We start from the raw sequence: 26,349 nt of genomic DNA on the forward strand, positions 1-26,349 counted from the left end.
CAACATCAGAGCACAGCAAGCAGCCAACCTAATCAAGAAGCCCAGCCTGTGGCACAGCCTTTCAGAATATTGAAGGAAAAAACTGTCAACCAAGAATGCTGTACCCAACAATGTTGTCCTTCAGGAATGAAGGAAAAATAAAGACTTTGCCAAACAAACAAAAGCTGAAGAAGTTCATCACCACTAGACCTGCCTTACAAGAAATACTAAAGGGCATTCTTCAAGTTTAAAGAAAAGGATGATAGGGACTTCCCTGGTGGTCCAGTGGTTAAGACTCTGCACTGCCAATGCAGGGGCCCCGGATTCAATCCCTGGTCAGGGAACTAGGTCCTGCATGCCGCAACTAAAGATCCCGCATGCTGCAACTAAAGATCCCACATGCCGCAATGAAGATCCCGCTCGTGGCAATGAAGATCCCGCGTGCCTCAACTCAGACCCAGCGCAGCCAAATAAATAAATAATTTTTTTTTTAAAGAAAAGGATGATAAGTAATAACATAAAAACATATGGATGGGCTTCCCTGGTGGCATAGTGGTTAAGAATCCGCCTGCCAGTGCAGGGGACACGGGTTCGAGCCCTGGTCCGGGAAGATCCCACATGCCGTGGAGCAACTAAGCCTGTGAGCCACAACTACTGAGCCTGTGCTCTAGAGCCCGTGAGCCACAACTACTGAGCCTGAGAGCCACAACTACTGAAGCCAGCGCACCTAGAGCCCGTGCTCCACAACAGGAGAAGCTACTGCAATGAGAAGCCTGCTCGCCACAACCAGAGAAGGCCCACGCGCAGCAACTAGAGAAAGCCCACATGCAGCAACGAAGACCCAGTGCAGCCAAAAATAAAATAAATAAATTTTTAAAAAGACGAAAAAAACATATGGATGTGTAATACTCACTGGTAATGGTAAACATATAGTCAAAATTCGATCCTCTGGTATTGTAATGGTGGTGCATAATTCACTTACAAGTCTAGTTTGAAAGTTAAAAATCAAACATAATAGGGCTTCCCTGGTAGCGCAGTGGTTGGGAGTCTGCCTGCTGATGCAGGGGACACGGGTTCGGCCCTGGTCCGGGAAGATCCCACATGCCGCAGAGCGGCTGGGCCTGTGAGCCATGGCCACTGAGCCTGTGCGTCCGGAGCCTGTGCTCCACAACAGGAGAGGCCACAACAGTGAGAGGCCCGCGTACCGCAAAAAAAAAAAAAAAATCAAACATAATAGATATAAACATAACCACAGTAATTTGTTATTGAATGAACACTATAAAAATACATAAATTATAACACGAATAACCTAAAATATGAGGAGGGAGAAATAAAAGTACAGTTGACTCTAGAACAACACAGGTTTAAAATGTGCAGGTCCACTTACATGCAGGTTTTTTTCAATAAATACTACAATGCTACACAATCTGTGGTTGGTTGAATCTGTAGATGCAGAACCGAGGGTATGGAGGGCCAATGATGGGACTTGAGCATCTGCGGATTTGGGTATCTATAGCGGGTCCTGGAACCAATTCCCCACAAATACTGAGGGACAATTGTATAAAGTTTCTGTATGCTATCAAACTTTTTATCAACTTAAAATAGGATGTAATATATATGTTTTATTTAAGCCTATACGAACCTGTAGTAGATACATATAGTGTAAAGAAGTCAAAGCATACTGCCACAAGAAGTCATCAAATCACAAAAGAAAACAGCAGGAGAGGAAGCAAGGATCAAAGGATCTAAAAGCCAGAAAATAATTAGTGAAATGACAATACGAAGTCCTTACCAATCACTAATTATCAATATGTTAAGTGTAAATGGATTAAATTCTCCAATCAAAAGACATAGAGTGGCTGAAGGGATAAAAAAAAACAGTATCCAACAATATGATGCCTATAAGAGACTCATTTTAGCTTTAAAGACACACATAGACTGAGAGCAAAGGGGTGGAAGATATTTCAAGGAAATGGTAAGCAAAAGAAAGCAGGAGTAGCTATATTTATATCAGATAAAATAGATATTAAGCTAAAAATGGTTAAAAGAAACAAAGAAGGTCATTATATGATAGAGAGGTCAGTCCACCAAGGATATGACAGTGGTGTGGTAAATATTTATGCACCCAACGTCGGAGCACCTAGATATATAAGACTGATACTAAAAGAACTAAAAGGAGAACAAAACAACAATACCATAATATGTCGGGACTTTAATACCCCACTCCCAACAATAGATAGATCTTCCAGACAGAGAATCAGTAAGGAAACAGCAGATTTCAACAACACTATAGGCCAAAAGAACCTAACAGACATATATAGAACACTCCATCCAACAGCAGCAGAATACATATTGTTCTCAAATACGCATGGAACAATTGCTAAGATGAATCCTATGTTACGGCACAAAACAAGTCTCAACAATTCGAGAACACATAACTTATATCAAGTATCTTTTCCAATCCCAGTGGTGTGAAACTGGAAAACAGTAACATTTTACAGTATATACATATGTCAAATCATCACATTGTACACCTTAAACTTACATGATGTATATATCAGCTATATCTCAATAAACATGGGGGAAAAATACATTAGGCCTTCATCTTACACGTTTCAAATGCTTTTTCTGTTTGTCATTATTGCCTTTTAAAATATTTAAGTTTTCTATTATTTTATGATGAAGTATATCAACATACACCTAACAAAATTATCAATACCTGTGTACCAACTTGACAACATTTTTCAGTAACCAATAACATTTTTCCATATTGTCTTAGATCTTTTTTCTTATTGGTAAGAAACCAAATGTTGTAGATACAGCTAACTCCCCATCTCCATCCCTTTCCTCTTACTCTCGCTCAAGATGTAAATCACTATGTTAGAGTGTGTGTATATAGTTCCTATGCATTTTTATAAAATTTTTATATACATGTGTGTAATATATATGTATATATGTAAATATATACAAATATATATAAATATATTTGTGTATATAAATTTTATATGTATATATTTATATATAATAAATATCCATAAACGATATATTCTGCTTTCTATTTTTTGTATTATTTAAATTTTACATAAATGCTATCATACTATTTTGTCAGTTTCTATGTTCACATAACATGGGGTTGAGCACTATGTTGATGCATGTAAATCTGATAAATTTATTTTAACTGCTCTAAAGATTCTATTGAATGAATAAATTCCCAGTTCATCCATTTTCTATTTGAGGGCAATAGTTTCTATTTTTTCACTATTTCAAGCAATGATACAATGAATATCCTTGTAGAAGCCTTCTTTTGCACCTATATGGGAGTTTCTCAAGCTTATATGCCTACAGTAGGAATTTATGAATGTTATGATAAATGCATGTCCAACTTTACCAAGTAACACCAAATTGTTCTCCAAAGTGATTTTACAGATTTCACTTTCCATCAGTAAAGGATAGGAATTCCATTTCCTCATATCCTTGTCAGTGTTTTATATTAACTCACTGATTTTTGTCAATCTGATATTTGTGAAATGGTATTTTGTGTTGTCTTCATTTTCATTGTATTTATGATTAGTAAGTTTGCATGCATCTATTTTTAAAATACTAGTAGTACTAGTATTTAAAATACTAGTAGTATTTAAAATACTACTAGTAACAATAAAACTAACAATAAAATGTATCAACTTCTTTGCATGTATTAGCTTATCAGTCACTTATTACAAGAACCTTATACTAACATTCTATTACATTAATAAAGGAAACAGACTAAGAGGGGCAAGGTAATTTGCCCAAGGTCATCCAGTAACTTGCAGGGCTAGGGTTCAGTATGTCAATATGTCATTTTCCTTCCTTCAATGATGACCTAGTGGTCATCATTTCATACTTCCCAATTTTAAAACTGTAGGATAGTGGTCCCCAACCTTTTTGGCACCAGGGACCGGTTTTATGGAAGACAGTTTTTCCACGGACTTGGGAGGGGGCGGTTTTGGGATGATTCAAGCGCATTACATTTATTGTGCACTTTATTTCTATTATTATTACATTGTAATATATAATGAAGTAATTATACCGCTCACCATAATGCAGCATCAGTGGGAGCCCTGAGCTTGTTTTCACTTGCCACTCACTGATAGGATTTTGATATGTGTCTGCAGGCAATTAATTTATTATAGTCTCTGTGCAGTCAAACCTCTCTGCTAATGATAATCTGTATTTGCAGCCACTCCCCAGCACTAGCATCTAGTACTTCTTCAGCTCCAGATCATCACGCATTAGATTCTTATAAGGAGTGTGCAACCTAGATCCCTCGCATGCGCAGTTCACAGTAGGGTTCGCACTCCTATGAGAATCTAATGTCGCCGCTGATCTGACAGGAGGTGGAGCTCAGGCGGTAATACGAGCGATGGGTAGCAGCTGTAAATAAAGATAAAGCTGTGACAAAGTGAGAGAGTGGCATGGACATATATACACTACCAAACGTAAAATAGATAGCTAGTGGGAAGCAGCTGCATAGCTCAGGGAGATCAGCTCGGTGCTTTGTGACCACCTAGAGCGGGGGGGGGGGGATAGGGAGGGTGGGAGGGAAACGCAAGAGGGAGGGGATATGGGGATATATGTATACGTATAGCTGATACACTTTGTTATAAAGCAGAAACTAACACACCATTGTAAAGCAATTATACTCCAATAAAGATGTAAAAAAATAAATAAAATAAAGATAAAGCTTTGCTAGCTCACTGGCCGCTCACCTCCTGCTGTGTGGCCTGGTTCCTAACAGGCCACCGATGCTCAGTAACCAGATAAATGCATTTCCAAATGTAAAAGGAGAAAGGGAACATTATTTTATACCTTTTAAATAGTAAACTTAGAAGAGGCTCCAAACATGAATTATTCATCAGCTTTCCTTCCTTTTACAAAAAACTGTATTAGTAAATGAATAGTGATAGGGATTTTAGTGCACTTACAAGCAGAAGCATCAATTCCTTTGCACATGTTGCTGAAAGTTTGTATGTGTTGATTTCCAGAACTGCTGTATTCAGAGTCCTGCGCTTTTCATACATGTAAATGCAGTAGCAGTGAATTGGTATAAAATGTCTAAGCTAAGGCTGATTTATCTACAAGGTCATTTATAGTCTTCAGATATTTTCAATTATTTCTGCTTTGTAGACTAATAAAAGAACTACTGTTGTTGGTCCAGGTTAATAAACGACTCTGGAAAACTGTTTAATAGACTGAAAAGATGAAAATGACTTCATAAGTGTTACTGTCAACTCTCAGGACTGCTGCTTTTTATAACAGAGAGCAATTAGATTCTCACTGTTATACTTCTAATGGTGATAGGGTTTAAAAAAAAGTAGAGAATCTAAAGTGGCATTAGAAGTTTAGGTTGTAACAGGACTGTCTGGGTAGCATTATCTTATTTTCTGAATCCCTGAATTCTGGTGAATTTAGCTTCTTAGTACTTTAGGAAGTACTGCTTTTCAAGAGGATAGAGATCATTATAAATCATTTCAATTATTGTCAGACTCTCTAGACCGGTGAGAATGATCAGATGATCACTTTCCTGAAAAAATAGCATCAGAATAACCAAAAGAGAAAAGAGAACCATTTACAGAAATAGCTGATTATTCAGGACTAAATCTTAGGAAATTGTTATTTAAGATGCTGTACCCAAACGTATGTGTGTTGTGTTTGCTTGCTTGAAGGGTCTAAGCCTGTGTTTGTTAAGATTTATCTTTGAAGGTGAAGATGTTGCCAGACTATGCAGATTGCTAACACACATTTCTCCCCACATCTAGCTACGTGGTGAACATTGGTCTGATCGACAAGCTTTGTGGCTGCTTCCTCTCGGTGCAAGGCCCAGTGGATGAGCATCCCAAAACAGCCACATTTCTGCAGCATGCCGCAGGGCTCTTACACGGAATGTGCACGCTGTGCTTTGCTGTCACCGGAAGGTAAGGCCTCTACTTGATGTCAGTCTGGAGTCAACTTTTGAAACATCTCTTGGATTTTGCTCATTTTGGAGTCATTTCATAGGGATGTACATGGTCATCCTGGGCTCTTTTCCTCTTTGTGCTACCTCTGTCCTTATTGGCTTCCCATATTGAGGCTTGTCTAATATGTCTCATTTTCCCTGGCTACATGCTCCTGTCAGAGCCTTTTTTTCTTGTTGGTGTCATAAACTTAACTATAATTTCTACAAGAGACCTTAGAAGTCATCCAGTTCCTCTTCCGCTGAGATCCAGAGGAATCAGGTGATTCTCCTTGAGTCAGCAAGTCAGCGACAAAGCCTAGACCAAATCAAGTCAGGCCTTCAGCGCAACACGGCACAGCTTCACAGTGCCCTGACCGTCACATGCTTTCAATTATCCCCTCCTAAGTTCTTTATTTTCCCCTTTGTCCTTCCAAGGTATCTCCATGAATAAGAGAAAGGAGCCATCCAAAAACAGTAGCCTCCTGACGTCACACATGACCCATGGGCATCATTTTAGCCAGTGTGCCAGGGACTACGACTGGCCTGCTTGGCTCTGTAAACCCCCTCACCCCACCCTGTGGACTGTCCTCAAAAACAGTAATTCTCTAAGAGAGAGTAAACTGCCTCGTGTTCTTTTCTCTCCCCTCCTACCAAGTAAAAATCATTTGCAATAGTGACTCAGTGTTTCCGATAGAAATATGACCTATCCCTCAGGCATATTAAGGATGTTCAGTAAAACAATTTTCTTACAATTAAATTCTAAACAACACTGCATACAAATATTTATATATATATATCAGGGATTTGTCAAGAAGAAAACTAATGATTTGAAACTAATAAAGTCTAGGTACTTAAAGAAATCTTATCCAGCCGTATTCAATGTACACACAATGCTAATGTCTATATTCAGAATATTTTAAAAGAGAATTTGTTTCCTGAAATGAACTTCCTCAACATTTGTTAGTCTGTTATGCATAGGACCCCGACACCCACCTATTCTTCCTTATTCTTGCCTAGTCCCTCTACCCTGAGTCACATTTCTAGGAAGATTAAGACTGTCTGAGTATCAAGGAAGCCAAGCACGACCTGTAGTCAGTGTTCCACTTAGTCTGTTCCCTCTAGAAATGTAGCCAGAGCCTACCTTCCAGGGATTTGATGAGAACTCAGGAAGTGGCTATGTGTAGGTCTGTGACCTAAGTAAGCTCGGGTGGTCCCACACTGCCCAGAGGCTGGCAGCAGTGACAGGGCTCCATCCAGGGCCCTGGCACCTGCCAGCTTGGAGGCTGCCATGCTGCCCAGCTAGCTCCTGTGCAGTAGCCAGGCCACTCCCTGGGAGGTATCCTCTCACCCAGGAGACCCTTCCAACACTCACTCTTTTGTATACACACCATTATAAACCTGCCAGCGTCTCAAGTCTTTGTCACCTATACTCTTTCCTTGAATACAGATGAATATCACACATAAACATTTCCATATGTGGTTGTTGTAAAGTTTGTGGGCTTCAGCTTTCACTTACACATGGATTCAGTCACTTGAAATCTGTGGAACTTGAAAGAAGTTTAAAGGTCATTAATAGCCACTCATTTTTATAGGGAAAGCAACTGAGCCAAACTAACTTGAATTAGGACCCAAGATTCCTCCCTTGGTGTTCCCTCCTACACACTTGACTTTATATTATTCAAAATATGGTAGCATACGTTTTGTTTCTTTGAAAAGTTTCTCAATTACATATGTGGAAAACAGGATCCTCTTCTCTTTAACACACACAGTCATGTCCTTGTCTAGTAGACATTGACTGAACATCTGCCTTGGGCCAGACACCAAGCTAAGTACTAAGGTTACTGCCCTCAGGGAGCCCAGAGTCTGGTGTGGAGTCAGACTTGCAAATTAATAGCTACAACATAATAGCTGCAACAGAAGAGAATGTGCCCAGAGAAGGAAGTAAAGCACTTCCAAAGGAGGTCAAGAAGGGCTTCAATGGCCTAAATCTTAAAGGATCCAGGAAGACAAGTGGAGTAAAGAATTCATTCGGGGGAAAGGGCATAATATGGGCACTGCATGATATAGTAGATGTTATTGGTGCCTGTGGCCTATCAGGTCACCTACAAGTGGCTTCCTGTATTTCTCTGCCTGAGGATATTCACTGAACAAGTAGCTGTTCGCTAGAAGTGCCAGGGAGTTAACACCCCCAGGAGTGACTCTCCAACAATACATTGGTGGGTAATATCCCAGCTCCGCTAACCCTCAGTGGGACGATCCTAAGGTATGTTCTGTACGGTTTCTCAAAGGGACCCAGTGGTAACCTGTTCACTAACACTTACTTGATTAGCTTTTCTCCCTACCCTCTTTTCCTTCTCTACTTCCTCACAGATAAACTACTAACACCCATATCTTTGTTTCAGGGACTGCTTTGGGGGCAACCCAAACCAAGAGTTATGGATATATAAGACATTGTCTCATGTTCAGTTTGATGTAGTTTACAATAGGGTGACTGTGAAGAGTGGCAGGAGATGAGGTATTCAGTGCACTCCGTACATGTTCAAATTTCTGTGATAGGATGATCACTCCTGAAAACTATAGAAATGACTGGAATGGCATGAGCCTAGAGGCAGAAGGAATAGTAAAAAGGCTCTTGAAATGTTGAGGGCTGTGGAGACAGTAGAAATAGAGAGGAGCAGATACATTGAGGACACAGAATAAATGTAAGGGAAATGGCATAGAGCTGATAGTATGGGATGTAAAAGGAAGTGAGGAGTCTGCAATGACTCCCAAGTTTCTGACTTGAAATTTTTGAGTGGTAGATGGTGTAGTCTCCAAATTAGGGGATATATGTGGTTTTCCATGATTCTAGACATGCCCAAGGATTATCCAGGCAGACCAAAGTGTGAGTGTGTATGTATGAAGTTTACATATAAAACCTTATTCTATACGTATATACACACACTCATAAAATGAAGTATAATTATTTCTATGTACATATACAACTGGATTTTAAATAAATCAATGATTAACCCTTAGTGGTTTTTAAGAATTCTTCATCTATTTTTTACCCAATATAATTTCCTTCTCCAACCTCAGTTACTCTGCAAATTTCTATTGGTAGGCCTTGCTGCAAAAGCAGGTTCGGGTGGTTTCCTGGCTTAATTTACCTAGGAAATTCTTAGCAGTATCAGTGTAAGCTGCTTCTCTGAGAGACAAGGAGAATGACCCCTGTCTGATGTTCTTCCTCTCATCCTTCAATCTTCCAGTATTTCCTGAATACTGCCAAGCTACAGGAATACAGGGAGTTTTTCCTACATCTTCTGATTTGTTTACCTCTAATATTTACAGCCCATTTTGTGCTACAATACTTCCCATTTCTTTGTGGAAATTATATTTTTAAACTATAATGACCTGTTGAAAGCACTTTGTTGCATGTGTTAAATAGTCTCAGCACAAGGTCAAAGCCGTGTGTGGGGAGAAAGGTAGCTTGGTGGTTGTTATACTAGAGGAATTCACATAATTCCTGTTGGGGCTGCCAAGGGAAGCCAGCCAGAGCCTGAGCGCCGAGGAAGGCTTGTCCTCAAAGCCCTTCTGTGACCAACAGGAGTAAAAGACAAAGGGGGCCCAGAGAGACCTTCAAAAACTGCCTCTTGTGAACTGGCAGACCCTGAGATAATTATGTACACTAATTGATAGCACAGGGCTTTGAGTAAACACTTTGCAGTCTGCCGGTGGCCGGCCTTTGTGATGGTGATTATAGCAGGTCTGCCTTTGCACTGCCCTGCTATTGTGCCCTTAATCTTCTAATTTTTACCTAGGTTTTCTGAAAGACAATTTGGGTGTCAGTATTTACACTGTTAATCTCTGCTTCAGCATGGGGGAGAAAAGTACTCACATGATTTTTGTACCAGCCTTGGTTTTGAACAGTAAACTTGCATTTCTTCAAGTAAAAATCGAAATTGTGATCTTCTGGTGAAAGGATTGATTTTTATATTAGGATTACTCTACAATTTTAATATGCGAATTGTTCACAAGCTATAATTCTTAATCACTTCAACAAAATTCAACAATCTGTAATAGGACTTTCAGAAATGACTGTTGGGCCTTAACTGTTACCAGTTTTCCATTCTTGGGCCTGCAAGAAATAAGGAAAAAAGGATAGTTTTCAAATCTCAGGGCAGTGACTCAACTGCCATAATTGGCTAAGGCTCAAGTCCCCCTTAAGGTGCTGGCTCCGTAGCCAAACTAATAGGATCTGAACAGTAATGAGGGATTATAAATTGTAACCAACACAAAACCTTTCAGTTAATCAGCAATCATTTCTAGATGCATAACTATGCAAAGTACTATATAGCAAGAGTGCCAAGAAGTAGTGGATCCAAAGTGAAAGAGTTTACAGTCCTTGTGACTGCACAGAAGAAAAACAGGAGCTTGTAAAACTTAGTTAATTCTGATTGGTTGGAAAACACTATTGTGAATGCTAGAATATTTTTACACAAAAAGAAATTTGTTACTATGTGTATTTGTGGTTTTTATTTTCGCATGTGTAAACTACACTAACAAAATGAGTTCTAGCCAAGGTCTCTGGAAACCTGTGTCATAAAAAGATAAGAATGGGGGCTTCCCTGGTGGCGCAGTGATTGAGAGTCCGCCTTCCGATGCAGGGGGCACGGGTTCATGCCCTGGTCCGGGAAGATCCCACATGCCGCGGAGCGGCTGGGCCCGTGAGCCATGGCTGCTGAGCCTGAGCGTCCGGAGCCTGTGCTCCACAGCGGGAGAGGCCACAGCAGTGAGAGGCCCGCATACTGCAAAAAAAAAAAAAAAAAGATAAGAATGATTTGTAATTTAGCCCATTAATTATGTGGATATAAATGAGTGCTTCTCAAGTGTTTAAGGGTGCTTGAAAACCATTTGTTCAAGCAAAGGTAAACTTTAACTCTGCCTGCCTGAATTATTCATTCATTCATTAGACAAATATTTATACAGTGCTTGCTCTGTGCCAGGCCCTGTGCTAGGCTTGGGAGAAAACAAAAATGACTAAGATGTTGATTGAGTCCTCAAGGACCTTGTAAGCTAGTAAAGAAGAGGTATATGCAAATATCCATGGTATAAGGCAGAGAGTGTTACAGAGGATAGAAGATAACACACAAAAAGCACTTAGCATGCTGCCTGGCACATAGTAAATGCTTAATAAATATTGGATTATCACATCATCATTGATGGACTTCAGAGGAGGGAGAGATCACTCTTAGTTGTAGGAATTAGCTGTTTTCTAGAGCAACTAAAATTTAATTTAGGCCTTGGAAGATAAAAAGGGTTGGAACATTTAGAGTTGAGAAAAACATAGACAAAGAAAATAGCATACGCAAAGACATCAAAGCAGGAAAAAACATGAAGAATGAACAGAGTACTTAATTTGGCTGGATTTTGAGATGTATGTATTGGTGATTTTAGTGCCTACCAGACTGTTATGATGTTCAAATGAGGTAATAAATATAAAAATACTGTGTGATATATAAAACAATCTGCTGAATGTGGTGGTGGCAGTGGTGTCGTTAAAAGCCTTTGATCAGGGCAATGACATGCTAAAAACCATATTTGGGAGTTATCATGTGAAAGTGTATGAGAGAGGCTGTAGAAAGTGGGAAAGACCATTAACAGCATCTGGGCAAGAGGCAAAAGGAATGGAAAAGAAGAATCTTTTTTTTTTTTTTTTTTTTTTTTTGGTATGCGGGCCTCTCACTGTTGTGACCTCTCCCACTGCGGAGCACGGGCTCCGGACGCGCAGGCTCAGCTGCCATGGCTCACGGGCCCAGCGGCTCTGCGGCATGTGGGATCCTCCCGGACCGGGGCACGAACCCGTGTCCCCTGCATCGGCAGGCGGACTGTCAACCACTGTGCCACCAGGGAAGCCCGAAGAATCTTTTTAAATCCTCTCATAGTCTCTCTTTTTATGTATGGTATCACTGGTCTCTCGGGCATCAGGCTCCAGATGTCATCTCTCTCTCATCCGTCTTCCTTGTACCCCAGATCTAATGTGCTGTCACGTTCCATTGACTGGAAGGAACCTTAAAGTCACCTTAATCCAGTCTTCTGTTCAGATTTGTAGCTCTTCAATAACTTCTTTCAGTTTACATTTGAGTATCTTCATTGACAGGGAACTTATTATTTACCCGGGGAACCTATTCTATCATTGATCAGTTTTTTTTTTTTTCATTGATCAGTTTTAATGCTTTAAAAGCCTCTCCTTATACCAAGCTGTAATCCGTCTCCCTAATACTACCTACTAGTACTAGTCCTATTTGCTCCTTGGCAACATATAGATTATTCTAACCCCACTCTTCTCCCTACACTTCTCCCATCTCACCAAACCACATATTCTCCTTTGCTTTCATTCTTGTTCCAGTTACTGTGGTTGTGTAACAAATTACCCCAAAACTTAGTGGCATAAAATGACAATCTATTAATCTCACAGATTCTGTATGTCAGGAATTCTATCAAGATACGGGGAGAATGGCTCATCTTTGTTCCACAGTCTCTAGGCCTCAGTTGGAAGACTTGAAGGCTGGAGGTTAGAATCATCTGTGTGCTTGTTCACACATGACTGTAGTTCATGCTACCTGTTTGTTAGGGACCTTTCCATGTGGTCCCTCTGCACAGGCTAATTTGGGCTGCACAGCATGGTGGAGGTTCAAAGGAGGAGCATCCTGACAAGTGAGAGAGCTAGGTGAAAACCATGTCACCTTTTATGACCTAGCCTCAGGAGTCATGCAGCATCCCCTCCACTGAATTCTGTTCAGCAAGGCAGCCACAGAGTCCCATTCAGCTTCAAAGGGAGGAGAAGTAGACTCCCATCTCTTCATGGGCAATATAAAGGTTCTGGAAGAGCGTATTGTACCAGAAATATTGCTATGTTTATGTTTGAAAAATAGAGTCTTCCACGTTCCAACCTACCCTAGAGATAAATGTGTTCCCAGTATCCTGTTCTCATCTGTATTCTTTCCTCTCTGCAGTCTCATACTTGGTATTATCATTTCTCTTGGCATCTTTAGCCACTGTCCTCAGACAAAAGGCTTGCTGGTGTTGGGAGATGGAGAATGAAGTGAACATAAGACTAAACAAGTGTAACTAAAGGAAATAACATTTGTTGAACACTGTTTATGTGCCCCAGGCTAAGGGTTCCTCATGAGTTATCTCCCAGCAATCCTCACACTGTCCAAGGGAGCATAACAGCCTCTAGACTGATAAGGAAGAGTGATTGTCCGAATCCTTCAGGTCTGGAAAGTGAGAAGAATACAGGAACAGGAACCTCTGGGCTGTCTCTATATTCACAATTGGGCAAATGCTAGTACAGAGATTTCTGAAAGATCTATCCCAGCTGGTAATAAAGTCGTAGTTGACTTGTAGGGACAGAAAGATGATCGCTTCATTGCTGCAATTCAAACTGTGTGTCTACTGTGTGCTAGGCACTATGCCAGAGAAAGGGAGCTGCCTGGGCCTTAGCCCACAGGGCCAGCATTTAGGGGCAGGCTTCGCTGACTTACTACTCCCAGAGGGGAGAGGGTGTGATGAAGGTAGTCTGCCAATACGTATGCAGGCTCACCACACTTAGGATAGCAGAATATATCTGGTGTACACTTGCAGTTGAACTCCCACTGGCTCTAGGACTTTGGGGGTCAGGATCTCAAGAGGAAAATCCTTTTGTACTGTTGTATTGAAGAGCCCAGGTTTGGGAGTCAGAAAAATGTGAATGCAGTTCCTGCTCTCCTAGCTCTGTGACCAGTGACAGATTCTTTAGCTTCTCAGTGCCTGTTTCCTCACATTATAAACATGAATTTGACAATTCTTCTTCACAGAGTTGGTCAGGATAGGGGCAAATGGGGGCTAACATGTCTGTCACCCTAACCTTCTGCCCAAGGTGCTTTTTTATAATATTTATTACACCCCACCCTGTTCCAAAAAGATTTGAGATGGCTTATAGAAGTATATATGTCTTCTTATTTTTAAAAAATAGATGAAAAAATTAGAATAAAAGAAAATAGGTAAGGAAAAGTAAATGAAGCCAGAAGCAAGTGAAGTTAAGGCATAAACCATATTCATAAACAAGCCCCTGGTAGACATTTCCTCTTGGAATTCCTACTGGCAGTTTCTACCAGGAACTTATATTTAATATGTCAGATTCTAAGCTCATTGGCTTTCATCCAAAGTTGGCTTTTCCTCCTGATTACCTTACTCTGCTCATGACTGTAGTAATATGAACAGATTTTAAGACCTCAGACTTTTATTATCTTTGACTTCTGTCTTTCAGAATCCAATCCAGTCCTATGCAATTAAATCAAAAAGATGCTTGCCACAGAAATATGAGGTGGCTCCTGTTATTTATACCTATGACTTGATATTTGTCTACTTCTAATTCACTAGTTCCTTTGTCCTGTGTATATGTTTTGTGTCTTCAAATGAAAAGGTTTCCCTAAGGAGAGAGACTAAATATCCTAGCAGCTCCCCTTCAGGCACCTAGCATCAGGCTAGAAACAAAATAAGAAGTCGGTAAGTAGCTATGACTGGCAGCATTAGCAAATACTGGTGTGCACCATCGACCTATGCCAGGGCCCCATTTCCTGGGCTTACTCTTAGCATAGGAAGAAGAGGTGCCTGTGTCTCACGTTCTTCCTCCCCTAAGGTAAGAAGGAGACGTCCAAGGCCTTCGTGCCTTTGGCATACCTTTCTGAGACCAGTTCTCTCTCTCTTCCTTCCATTGCTTTAGCAAATCTTTATTACTGTTTACTGAGCACTTGATATGTGCCAGACACTTGTCGAGGTATTAGGGATCCAGTGGTGAACAAAATACTCACTCTGTGGAGCTCACAGTCTAACAGGAGAAAAAGATGATAAACCAGTAAATGAATAAGATAATTTTAGCTAGTGATAGTGATATGAGAAAATAAAGCAGGGTAATATAGCAGAGTGATTTGGGTGAGTGGTCAGGGAAGGCCTCTCTGGGAAGATGACACTGAGCTAAGAAGGAGCCAACTCTGTAAAGATCGGAGGGAAGAGTATTCTAGTTGAGCAGAATAGGAAGTTGATGACTCCCAAATATCTGAAGTGGGTGTGTACCAGAAACATAGAAGGCAGTGTGCTGGAATGTGATGAGCAAGAAAGTGCTAGGAGACGAAGGGCCAAGAGATCAGGACAGAGAGAGTGGAAGTTTGGGTTTTATTCTAAGTGTGATAGGAAGCCACTGGAGGATTTTAAGCAGGAGAGCAGCATGATCTGATTACTTAAAAAGTAATGGATTTTTACTCTGTGTAGAATGGATTATAGGGGCAAGAGTGGAAGCAGGAAAGATTAATTAGGAGGGTACTGCATCACGCAGCCCAGATATGACAGTTTTTTCCTCCCAGTTACTCACCCAGAAGAAGTAATTGCTTTCATTTGGCAACACAGCAGAGCCTCTGGCAGAGCTACTTCAGCCTAACTGCCAAATACTAAAGATAAGAGAAGCCCAAAATATCAGCTGAACTAGCCAAAATCAGCACAGGGCCCTTTTGTGTTTTACAGTGATAATGAGAAAACTGAAGATAGAGAGGTCAGAAAAGTCCCATCTGAGAAGCATTCTTGGACAACAGTCCTAGTCTGTAGTTCCAAGATCTAGGACCATATACTGTTGTCAGTCATCCAGAGCTGCCGTATTCTCACCTTTTGGACTCCTCCCTGCCCTTTCTCCATTCACCTTTGGTTGTCCCCAGACTGTCTTTATCTTCCACTTTCTTGGTCCTCCTCCCAGACCTCTGCCAGAGACCACAGTTTCTTCTTAGGGGCCTCACCCTTTACCTTCCATTCTCATTGGTGTCCTCTTGGTCTTCTTCTTTCTCAAGCGTGTTCTAGGTTGTTGATCTCCAACAACAAGAATGTCTCTCTGTTTTCATCATCTATCACTTCTCTTCCCAGAAAGGTTTCCTTCTCAAAAGTTCCTCTTTGAATTCAACTGAAACTAATGACCAGGTACTTTGGAAATCCTCCCAAGTAATCAGCCAGCCTCACCCTACCTAATATTCTCACTATTTAATTTCTCCTATATTTTTCCTCTTCTCTAACCAAATGTCCAGACTATCTTATAGTGCTTACACATGTATCTTTTCCACCTTGAGTTTTCTCTTGCTCTAATATCTCTACTAAGTCATCCTCATTCCCTTCAACAGGGCTCCAAATTAGATCTGCATTAAACAAGCTATTTTCTCCCTCTACTGTATACATAAAATATAGGGGGGGGGGGTGTGTGCCTGTGTGTGTCTGTGTAGGAGACTATAATTTTTGAAGTAGATTCACACCTGTTATAACACCCCAGAACTGAACAGAATCTTAGACATCATCCTGTCCATTGCCCAGCTGAGTTTTGAGTGCCCTCTGTCAATTCAGTGAATGTATTCCTCCACTGATTCAGAATAGTTAAGAATGTAATACCTCACCAACAGCCCATTTAACTTTTGGGTGTTCTGATTGTTAGAAAATTTTCTGTAAGTTTATCTAATATCTGCTTTCGGGTAGCATCTCTCCTCTGGTGTCATAAATAACAGTGTAATACCTCTTCAGTTTGAAGATAACCTTTATATCCTCCAGTTCTGAAATAAATTTCCCAGTACTTTCAAATGTACCTCAGGTGACATTGTTTCCACATAGTTTTACGACACAATTCACTTTCCTTGGGAACTTTCTGATACATCAGTGTCCTGAATGTAGTGCCATACCCAGTGCTAGAACCAGTACTTCCAGAGTAGTTGTTCATTGCAGTGGATCAGGATAAACCTTTCTGGTTGTGTACGTTTTACTCCTCTTAGCTCAGTCAAAATTGAATTATATTCATGGGTAATCAAGCAAGACTGTTTCTTCATTTGAATGGATAGGAAGCTAATTTGCTAAGTCTTTTCCCCCTACTTATCATTGAAAGCTATATTCCAGTCCCCTGTCACTTGCCTTCTTCCCATCCTAAACCTATGCAGTTAGTTTTTAAATCTAAAAATAGGATTTAATAGTCATTTCTATAAATTTCATCCTTTTTTAGTCCTTATTTATTTTTAATTAAACTTTTTTATTTTTTACTTCCTCCTCCTTGAAACTATCTTCACTTTGCTTCTAGGGCATCACACTTCCCTGCTTTTCCTCCTACCCCACTGGTTTCATTTTTCAGTTTCCTTTGATGATTTATTCTCATCTCCCCAACTTCTACACTTTGGAGTATCCCAAGGCTCAATTCTCAGACTAATCTATGTTCACTCACTAGATGAGCTGGCTTTAAATACCATCTGTGTGTTGATGACTCCCAAATATCTCAAGCCCAGATCGCTCCTCTGAACTCAGACTTGTATATTCATTTATTCAACAGATGTCTATTGAGTGGCTACTCTATGTCAGATACTGTTCTAAGCCCTGGAGACAGACAAAATTCCCTACCCTTGGGAAGCTCATTTTATCCAACTTCTGATCCAGTATCTTCACTTAGGTGTCTAATAGGCATCTTGAATTTAACAAGTTTAAAGGTGAACTCCTCATTTTCCTCCCCAGACATGCTCTATCCACTGTCTTTCCCATTTCTGTAAATGGCAGCCACATTCTTTTAATTACTCAGGCAAAAAAAACCACTGAGCCATTTTTTACTCCTCTTTTTCTCACCCCACATTCATTCTATCAGGAAATCCTATTGGTTTTCCCTTCTGAATATTTTTCAGAATCCAGCTACTTCTTACCACATCCATGACTACCATCCTGGTTCATCCACCATGATCTCTCACTTGGATGATTGAAACAGTCTCTTAATTGGCCTCTCTGCTTCTGTCTTGGCTCTTCTAACAACTTTTCAACCAATTAGCTATAGTGATTATTTTTAAACCAAAGTCATATTATATAACCCTTCTGCTCAAAACCTTACAATGGCTTTCCATCTCATTCAGTAAAACCCTTATAATGTCCTTACAGTGCTCTACAAGACCCTACCTGATCGTCTTCCTGTTTCCTCTCTGACCTCATCCCCCATTGTTCCTCCACTTTGCTTAACCAGCTGTAGCCACACTGGCCTTCTTGCTGTTTCTTGAATATGTCATGCATGCTCCTGGCTCCAAGCCTTGGGACTTGCTGTTCCTCTGCCTAAAAACACCCTTGCCTCAGGTATCCACATGGCTTCTTTCCTCACTTTCTGTAGAATTCTGTCTAAATAGCACTTTAGAAAGTGTTTCCCCAACCACCCTATATAAAATAGCATCACACACACACACACAAACACACACACCCCTGCATCTTCATTCCCTACCCATATCCCCTGCTCTTCTACAGTACTTAGCACACCTGACATACTATATATTACATGTGATACTTGTTCATTTGTTCATTGTATCTCGTACACTAAAATGTAAGTTTTATTAGAAAGAGAACATGGATTTTACTGCTGAATCCCAGTGCCTAGAAAAGTGCTTACACAGAGTAGGTCCTCAGTAAATATTTGTTGAATAAATGAATCATGAATGAATAGGCCCATGTGACAGAATAATGCCCCTCCTGAACATTCTACCCCAAGGCAAAATACACATTCTTCTCAAGTGTGTATGGGACATTTTCCAGGATAGAATACCATGTTAGGCCACTAATTAAGTCTCAGTCGATTTTAAAAGGTAGACATCATACAGAATATCTTCTCTGACCTTAATGGGATGAAGTAAGAAATCAATAATAGAAGTAAAACTAGAAAATTCACAGATTTGCAGAAATTAAACAAAACACTCTTAAACATTACATAATGATCAGGGATCAATCCAAGAAGAAGATATAACAATTGTAAATATATATGCACACAAGATAGATGCATCTAAAAACATAGAGCAAATATTAACAGACATAAAGGGAGAAACTGTCAGTAACACAATAATAGTAGGGGACTTTAACACCCCATTTATATCAATTGACAAATCATCCAGACAGAAAATCAATAAGGAAGCACTGGCCTTAAATTACACATTAGACCAAATGGACTTAATAGATATATAAAGAAGATTCCATCCAAAAGCAGCAGAATACATATTCTTTTAAAGTGCACATGGAGCATTATCCAGGATAGATCACATCCTAGGCCACAAAACAAGTCTCAGTAAATTTAAGAAAATTGAAATCATATCAAGCATCATTTCCAACCACAACACTATGAGACTAGAAATCAACTACAAGAAAAAACTGCAAAAATTACACAGGTGAGGCTAGACAGTGTGCTACTAAACAACCAATGGATCACTAAAGAAATCAAAGAAGAAATTTTAAAATACCTGGAGACAAATGAAAACAAAAACACAGCAATCCAAAATCTATGGGACACAGCAAAAGCAATTCTAAGAGGGAAGTTTATAGTGATACAAGATTACCTCAGGAAACAAGAAAAATCTCAAACAAACAACCTATCCATACACCTAAAGGAACTACAAAAAGAACAAACAAAACCCAAAATTAGTAGAAAGAAAGAAATCACAAAGATAACAACAGAAATAAATGAAACAGGCTGTAAAAAAAAAAATAGAAAAAATCAGTGATACCAAGAGCTGGTTCTTTGAAGATAAACAAAATTGATAAACCTTTAGCCAGATACATCAAGGAAAAACAAAAAAACAGAGCACAAATCGATAAAATCAGAAATGAAAACAGAGAAGTTACAGCCAGCACCACAGAAATATAAAAGATTATAAGAGATTACTACAAACAACTATATGCCAATAAACTGGACAGAAGAAATGGACAAACTCCTAGATATGTACTATCTTCCAAGACTGAGCCAGGAAGAACTAGAAAATATGAACAGATCAATTACCAGTAATGAAATTGAATCAGGAATTTTAAAACCTCCCAAAAAACAAAAGTCCAGGACCAGACGGCTTCACAGGTGAATTCTACCAAACATTTAGAGAAGAGTTAACATCTGTGCTTCTCAAACTTCCAGAAAGTTACAGAGGAAGGAATGCTTCTGAACTCATTCTACAAGGCCCACATCACCCTGATACCAAAACCAGACAAATATATCACAAGAAAAAGGAAATACAGGCCAGTAACACTGATGAACATAGATGCCAGAATCCTCAAAATATTAGCAAACCAAATCCAACAATACATTAAAAAGATCATAAACCATGTTCAAGGGGAAATTATCCAGGGAAGCACAGATGGTTCAGTATCCACAAATCAATCAGTGTGATACACCACATTAACAAATTGAGGAATAAAAATCATATGATCATCTCAATAGATGCAGAAAAAACTTTTGACAAAATTCAACATCGATTTATAATAAAAACTCTCCACAAAGTGGGTATAGAGGGAACATACCTCAACATAAGAAATGACCATATATGACAAACTCATAGTTAATTACATACTCAACAGTGAAAAGCTGAAAGCATTTCCTCTAAGACCAGGAACAAGACAAGGATGCCCGGTCTCACCACTTTAATTTATTTATTTTTTATTTTTTATTTTTTTTGCAGTACGTGGACCTCTCACTGTTGTGGCCTCTCCCGTTGCGGAGCACAGGCTCCGGACGCACAGGCTTAGCGGCCATGGCTCACGGGCCCAGCCACTCCGCGGCATGTGGGATCTTCCCAGACCAGGGCATGAACCCGTGTCCCCTGCATCGGCAGGCAGACTCTCAACCACTGCGCCACCAGGGAAGCCCCTCACCACTTTTATTCAACATAGTATTGGAAGTCCTAGGCACAGCAATCAGACAAGAAAAAGAAATGAAATGAATCCAGATTGGTAAGGAAGAAGTACTGTCACTGTCTTCAGATGATATGATACTATACATAGAAAATCTGAAAGACACCACCAAAAAACTACTACAGCTTATCAATGAATTCAGTCAAGTTTCAGGACACAAAATTAATATACAGAAATATGTTGCATTTCTATACACAAACTGTCAGAGAAATTAAGGAACAATCCAATTTACAATCACATCAAAAAATAAAAGAAAATAAAATACCTAAGAATAAATCTAACTAAGGAGGTAAAAGACCTATACTCAGAAAACTCTAAGAAACTGATGAAAGAAATTAAAGATGACATAAACAGATGAAAAGATATATACCATGTTCATGGATTTTAAGACTTAATATTGTTAAAATGACCATACTACCTAAGGCAATCTACAGATTCAATGTAATCCCTATCAAAATGCCAATGGCATTTTTGACAGAGCTAGAACAAATAATTTTAAAATTTGTATGGAAACACAAAAGACCCCAAATAGCCAAAACAATCTTAAGAAAGAACAGAGCTGGAGCTATTACGCTCCCTGACTTCAGACCATGCTACCAAGTTGCAGTAATCAAAACAGTTTGGTACTGGCACAAAAACAGACACATAGCTCACAGAACAGAATAGGGAGCCCAGAAATCAACCCACACACTTATGGTTTCTGTGACAAAGGAGGCAAGAATATACAAGGGAGAAAAGTCAGTCTCTTCAGTAAATGGTGCTGGGGAAACTGGACAGTTACATGTAAAAGAATGAAATTAGAGCATTTTCTCACATGATATGCAAAAATAAACTCAAAGTGGATTAAAGACCCAAATGTAAAACTGGAAACCATCAAACTCCTAGAAGAAAACAAATAGAATACTCTTTGACATAAATCCAGTATTTTGAAGGATCTGACTCCTAAGGCAAAGGAAACAAAAAGAAAAGTAAACAAATAGGACCTAATTAAACTTAAAAGCTTTTTCACAGCAAAGGAAACCATTGACAAAGTGAAAAGACAACCTACTGAATGGGAGAAAATATTTACAAATGATGCAACCGACAAGGGGTTAATATCCAAAATATATAAACAGCTCATACAACTCAATATCAAAAAAAGAACAAACAACACTATTAAAAAATGGGCAAAAGACCCAAAAAGACATTTCTCTAAAGAAGACATACAGATGGCCAGTAGGCACATGAAAAGATGCTCATCATCACTAATTATTAGAGAAATGCAAATCAAAACTACAATGGGGTACAACCTCACACCAGTCAGAATGGCCATCATTAAAGAGTCTACAAATAATAAATGCTAGAGAGGGTGTGGAGAAAAGGGAACCCTCTTACACTGTTGGTGGGAATGTAAATTGGTACAATCACTGTGGAAAACAGTATGGAGGTTCCTCAAAAAACTAAAAATAGAGTTGCTGTATGATCCAGCAATCCCACTCCAGGGCATATACCCAGACGAAAATATAATTTGAAAAGATACATGCACCCCTATGTTCATAGCAGCACTGTTTACAATAGCCAAGACATGGAAACAACCTAAATGTCCATCGACAGATGAATGGTTAACGATGTGGTATATATATATCCAAGGGAATATTATCAGCCATAAAAAAAGAATGAAATAATGCCATTTGCAGCAACATGGATGGACCTTAGAGGTTGTCATGCTAAGTGAAGTAAGTCAGAAAGAGAAACAAATACCATATGATATGACTTATATGTGGAATCTAAAATACGACACAAATGAACATATCTACAAAACAAAAACAAACTTAACAGATAAAGAGAACAGATTTGTGGTTGCCAGGGGCAGGCAGGATGGGGAAGGAAAGTTAGCTGGGAGTTTGGGATTAGCAGATACAAACTACTATATATAGGATGGGTAAACAAGGTCCTACTGTATAGCACAGGGAATTATATTCAATATCCTGTGATAAACCATAATGGAAAAGAATATATATATATACATATATGTGTGTGTGTGTGTGTGTGTGTGTGTGTATATATATATATATATATATATGTATATATAGCTGAATCACTTTGTTGTACAGCAGAAATTAAACACGGCATTGTAAATCAACTATACTTCAATAAAATTCTAAAAACCACGAGATAACACCTCACACCTGTCAGAATGACTATCATCAAAAAGACCACAAATAACAAATGTTGGCAAGGATATGGAGGAAAGGAAACCCTTGTACACTGTTGGTATAATATAAATAGGTGTAGCCACTCTGGAGAACAGTATGGAGGTTCCTCAAAAAACTAACATTAGAACTACCATATGATGCAGTAATTCTACTCCTGGGTGTCTATCCAAAGAAAATGAAAACACTAATTTGAAAAGATACATGCACCCAGTGTTTATAGCCACATTATTTACAGTAGCCAAGATATGGAAGTAACCTAAGTGTCCATCAACAGATGAATGGAAAAAGGAGATGCATACACACATACACACAATGGAATACTACTTGGCCATAAAAAGAATAAAATTTTGCCATTTGCATCAACATGACTGGACCTGGAGATGTTATGCTTAGTGAAATAAATGACACAGAGAAAGACAAATGCTGCGTGTTATCACTTGTATGTGGAATCTAAAAAAATAAACTAATGAATATAACAAAACAGAAACAGACTCACAGATATAGAGAACAAACTAGTGATTACCAGTGTAGAGAGGGAAGTGGGGAAGAGCAACGTAGAGGTAGGGGATTAAGAGGTACAAACTACTATCTATAAAATAAACTACAAGGATATATTGTACAGCACAGGGAATATAGCCAATATTTTATAATAACTTTAAATGGAGTATAATCTATAAAAATTTCAATCACTACATTGTACACTTGAAACTAATACAATTGTAAGTCAGCTATACCTCAATAAAAAATAAAATAAATTAAAAACTCATGGGACAGTAAAAGCACTGTCAAGGGGAAAGTGTATAGCTATAAGCATTTACACTAAAGCAACTAGAAATATCTCAAATCAAAAAATTAACTAGGGACTTCCCTGGTCATGCAGTGGTTAAGAATCTGCCTACCAATGCAAGGGTCATGGGTTGGAGCCCTGATCCAGGAAGATCCCACATGCTGCGGAGCAGTTAAGCCCATGCACCACAACTACTGAGCCTGTGCTCTAGAGCCCACGAACCACAACTACTGAACCCCACATGCCTAGAGCTCATGCTCCACAACAAGAGAAGCCACCGCAATGAGAAGCCCATGCACTGCGATGAAGAGTAGCCCCCGCTTGCCACAACTAGAGAAAGCCTGTGTGCAGCAACGAAGACCCAACGCAGCCAAAAATTAATTAATTAAAAAAAAAAAACTATACAACTTAAGGAACTAGAAAAAAAGAACAGACTAAACGCAAGCCTAGCAAAAGGAAGGAAATAATTAAGATTATGGCAGAGATCAATTAAGTTGAGAATAAAATAACAATAGAGATAATCAGTGAAACCAAAAGTTGGTTCTTTGAGAAGATCAATAGAATTGACAAACCTTCAGCTAGAAAACAAGAGTGAGAACTCTGAAATTACTAAAATCAGAAATGAAAATGGGGTGCTCACTTTGACAGTGCATATACTAAATTAGAATGATACAAAGATTAGCATGGTCCCTGCACAAAGATGACACTCAGATTCTTGAAGTGTTTTTTTTTTATGGTTGTAGTATAGTATTGTATATTGAAATTATAAAAGAGTAGATTTTAAGCATTCTACCAAAAAAAAAAATTAACTATATGAGGTAATGGATGTTTTAACTTGATGATAGGAATAATTTTACAATGTATATCAAATCATCATGTTTTACACACATTGAATGTTATAATTTTATTTGTCAGTTATACTTCGGTAAAGTTGGGTGGGGGGGGAGAAATGAAAATGGGACATTGCTACCAATTCTACAGAAATAAAAAGGACTATACAAGAGTACTATTAACAACGTATGCCAACAAATTGAATAATTTAGATGAAATGGACAAATTCCTAGAAACACAATACCTACCAAGACTAAATCACAAAGAAATAGAAAATCTCAAGAGACCTGTAACTAATAAGGGGGCTGAAGCAGTAATCAGAAGTCTCCAAAGGAAAGCCCTGGACCTGATGGCTTCAGTGGTGAATTGTACCCAACATTTAAAGAACTAACACTAGTCTTTCTCAAACTTCTCCAAAAAATTGAAGAGGAGAGAATACTTTCTAACATGAAGCCAGCATTATCCTGATTCCGAAGCCAGACAAAGACACCACAAGAGAGAAAATTCCAGACTGATATTCCTTGCGAACATTGATTTAAAGATCCTCAACAAAACACTACCAAACCAAGCTCAGCAGCATGTTTAAAGGATTATACACCATGACCAAGTGGGATTTGTTCCTGGAGTGCAAGAATGGTTCCGCATATGAACATCAATCAATTTAATAGACCACATTAACAGAATGAAGGGGAAAAAAAACACGATCATCTCAATTTATACAGAAAAGCATCTGATAAATTTCAACACCCTTTCATGATAAAAACACTCAACAAATTAGGAATAGAAAGAAACTACCTTCACATAATAAAAGCCATATGTGAAAAGCCCACAAGGAACATCATACTCAAGGATGAAAGAAGGAAAGCTTTTCCTCTAACATCAGGACAAGGCAAGGATGCCCACTTCTGCCACTTCTACTCAACATAGTACTGGAAGTTGTAGCCAAAGCAATTAGGTGAGGAAAAGAAAAATAAAAAGGCATCTAAATTGGAAGGGAAGGAGTAAAATTTTCTCTGTTTGCAAATGATATTATATGTAGAAACTACTAATGATTCCACACAAAAAAGCTTAAAACTAATGAATTCAATAAAGTAACAGACTACAAAGTCAACTCACAAAAATTAGTTGCATTTATATACACTATATACTATGAACAATCTGGAAAGGAAATTATAAAAATTCCATTTATAATAGCATCAAAAAGAATAAAATACTTAGGAATTAAACAAGAAGATGAAAGACTTATACAATGAAAAGTATAAAACATTGCCAAAAGAAATCAAAGAAGGCATAAATTAGAAACACATCCCATGACCATGGATTATAAAACAATATTGTTAAGATGTCATTACTATGCAAAGCAATCTATAAATCTGTACATTCCTTGCACTCCCTATCTAAATCCCAAAGGCTTTTTTTTTTGGCAGAAATAGTAAATCCCATCTTAAAATTCATATGGAATCTCAAGGGACCCCAAATAACCAAAACAATTTTGAAAGAGAAAAACAAAGGGGGAGGACTCACACTTCGGATTTCAAAATTTACTACAAAGCTACAGTAATCAAAACAGTGTGGTACTGGCATAAAGACAGACATATATAACAATGGAATAGAATAGAGAGCACAGACCTAAACTCTTGTATTTGTAGCCAAATGATTTTTGACAGGGGTGCCAAGGCCATTGAATGGGAAAGGACAGTCTCTTCAACAAATGATGCTGGAGAAACTGGATATCCATAAGCAAAAGAATGAAGCTGGACACTTATCTACCACCATAACTTAAGATGGATCAGAGACGTAAATGTAAGACCTAAAACAATTAAACTCCTAGAAGAAAACACAGGGCAAAAGCTTCCTGACAT

At 38.8% G+C, this 26,349-nt stretch overlaps 1 protein-coding gene, 1 non-coding gene and 1 pseudogene across 5 annotated transcripts in view; all 3 read left to right on the plus strand.

Annotated features, from left to right (window-relative positions):
- The window catches only part of SCAPER (S-phase cyclin A associated protein in the ER), a 493,982-nt gene that overhangs the window by 416,020 nt on the left and 51,613 nt on the right, over positions 1-26,349 (plus strand). For 3 of the 4 annotated variants that reach the window (XM_019950258.2, XM_019950268.3, XM_073801291.1), the window contains one exon: positions 5,775-5,930. In XM_019950258.2, the coding sequence (XP_019805817.1) occupies positions 5,775-5,930 (156 nt within the window). Of the gene's footprint in view, positions 1-5,774; positions 5,931-20,442; positions 24,594-26,349 lie in introns of those variants that run through there. The other variant, XM_073801292.1, reaches the window with a different exon arrangement.
- TRNAG-GCC (transfer RNA glycine (anticodon GCC)) lies at positions 251-323 on the plus strand. The gene has a single exon. It is a non-coding gene; the product is annotated as a tRNA-Gly (tRNA).
- LOC117311283 (U6 spliceosomal RNA) lies at positions 24,291-24,391 on the plus strand (annotated as a pseudogene).

The sequence above is a fragment of the Tursiops truncatus genome, chromosome 2, assembly GCF_011762595.2.
Source record: "Tursiops truncatus isolate mTurTru1 chromosome 2, mTurTru1.mat.Y, whole genome shotgun sequence".
Taxonomy (NCBI): Eukaryota; Metazoa; Chordata; class Mammalia; order Artiodactyla; family Delphinidae; genus Tursiops; species Tursiops truncatus.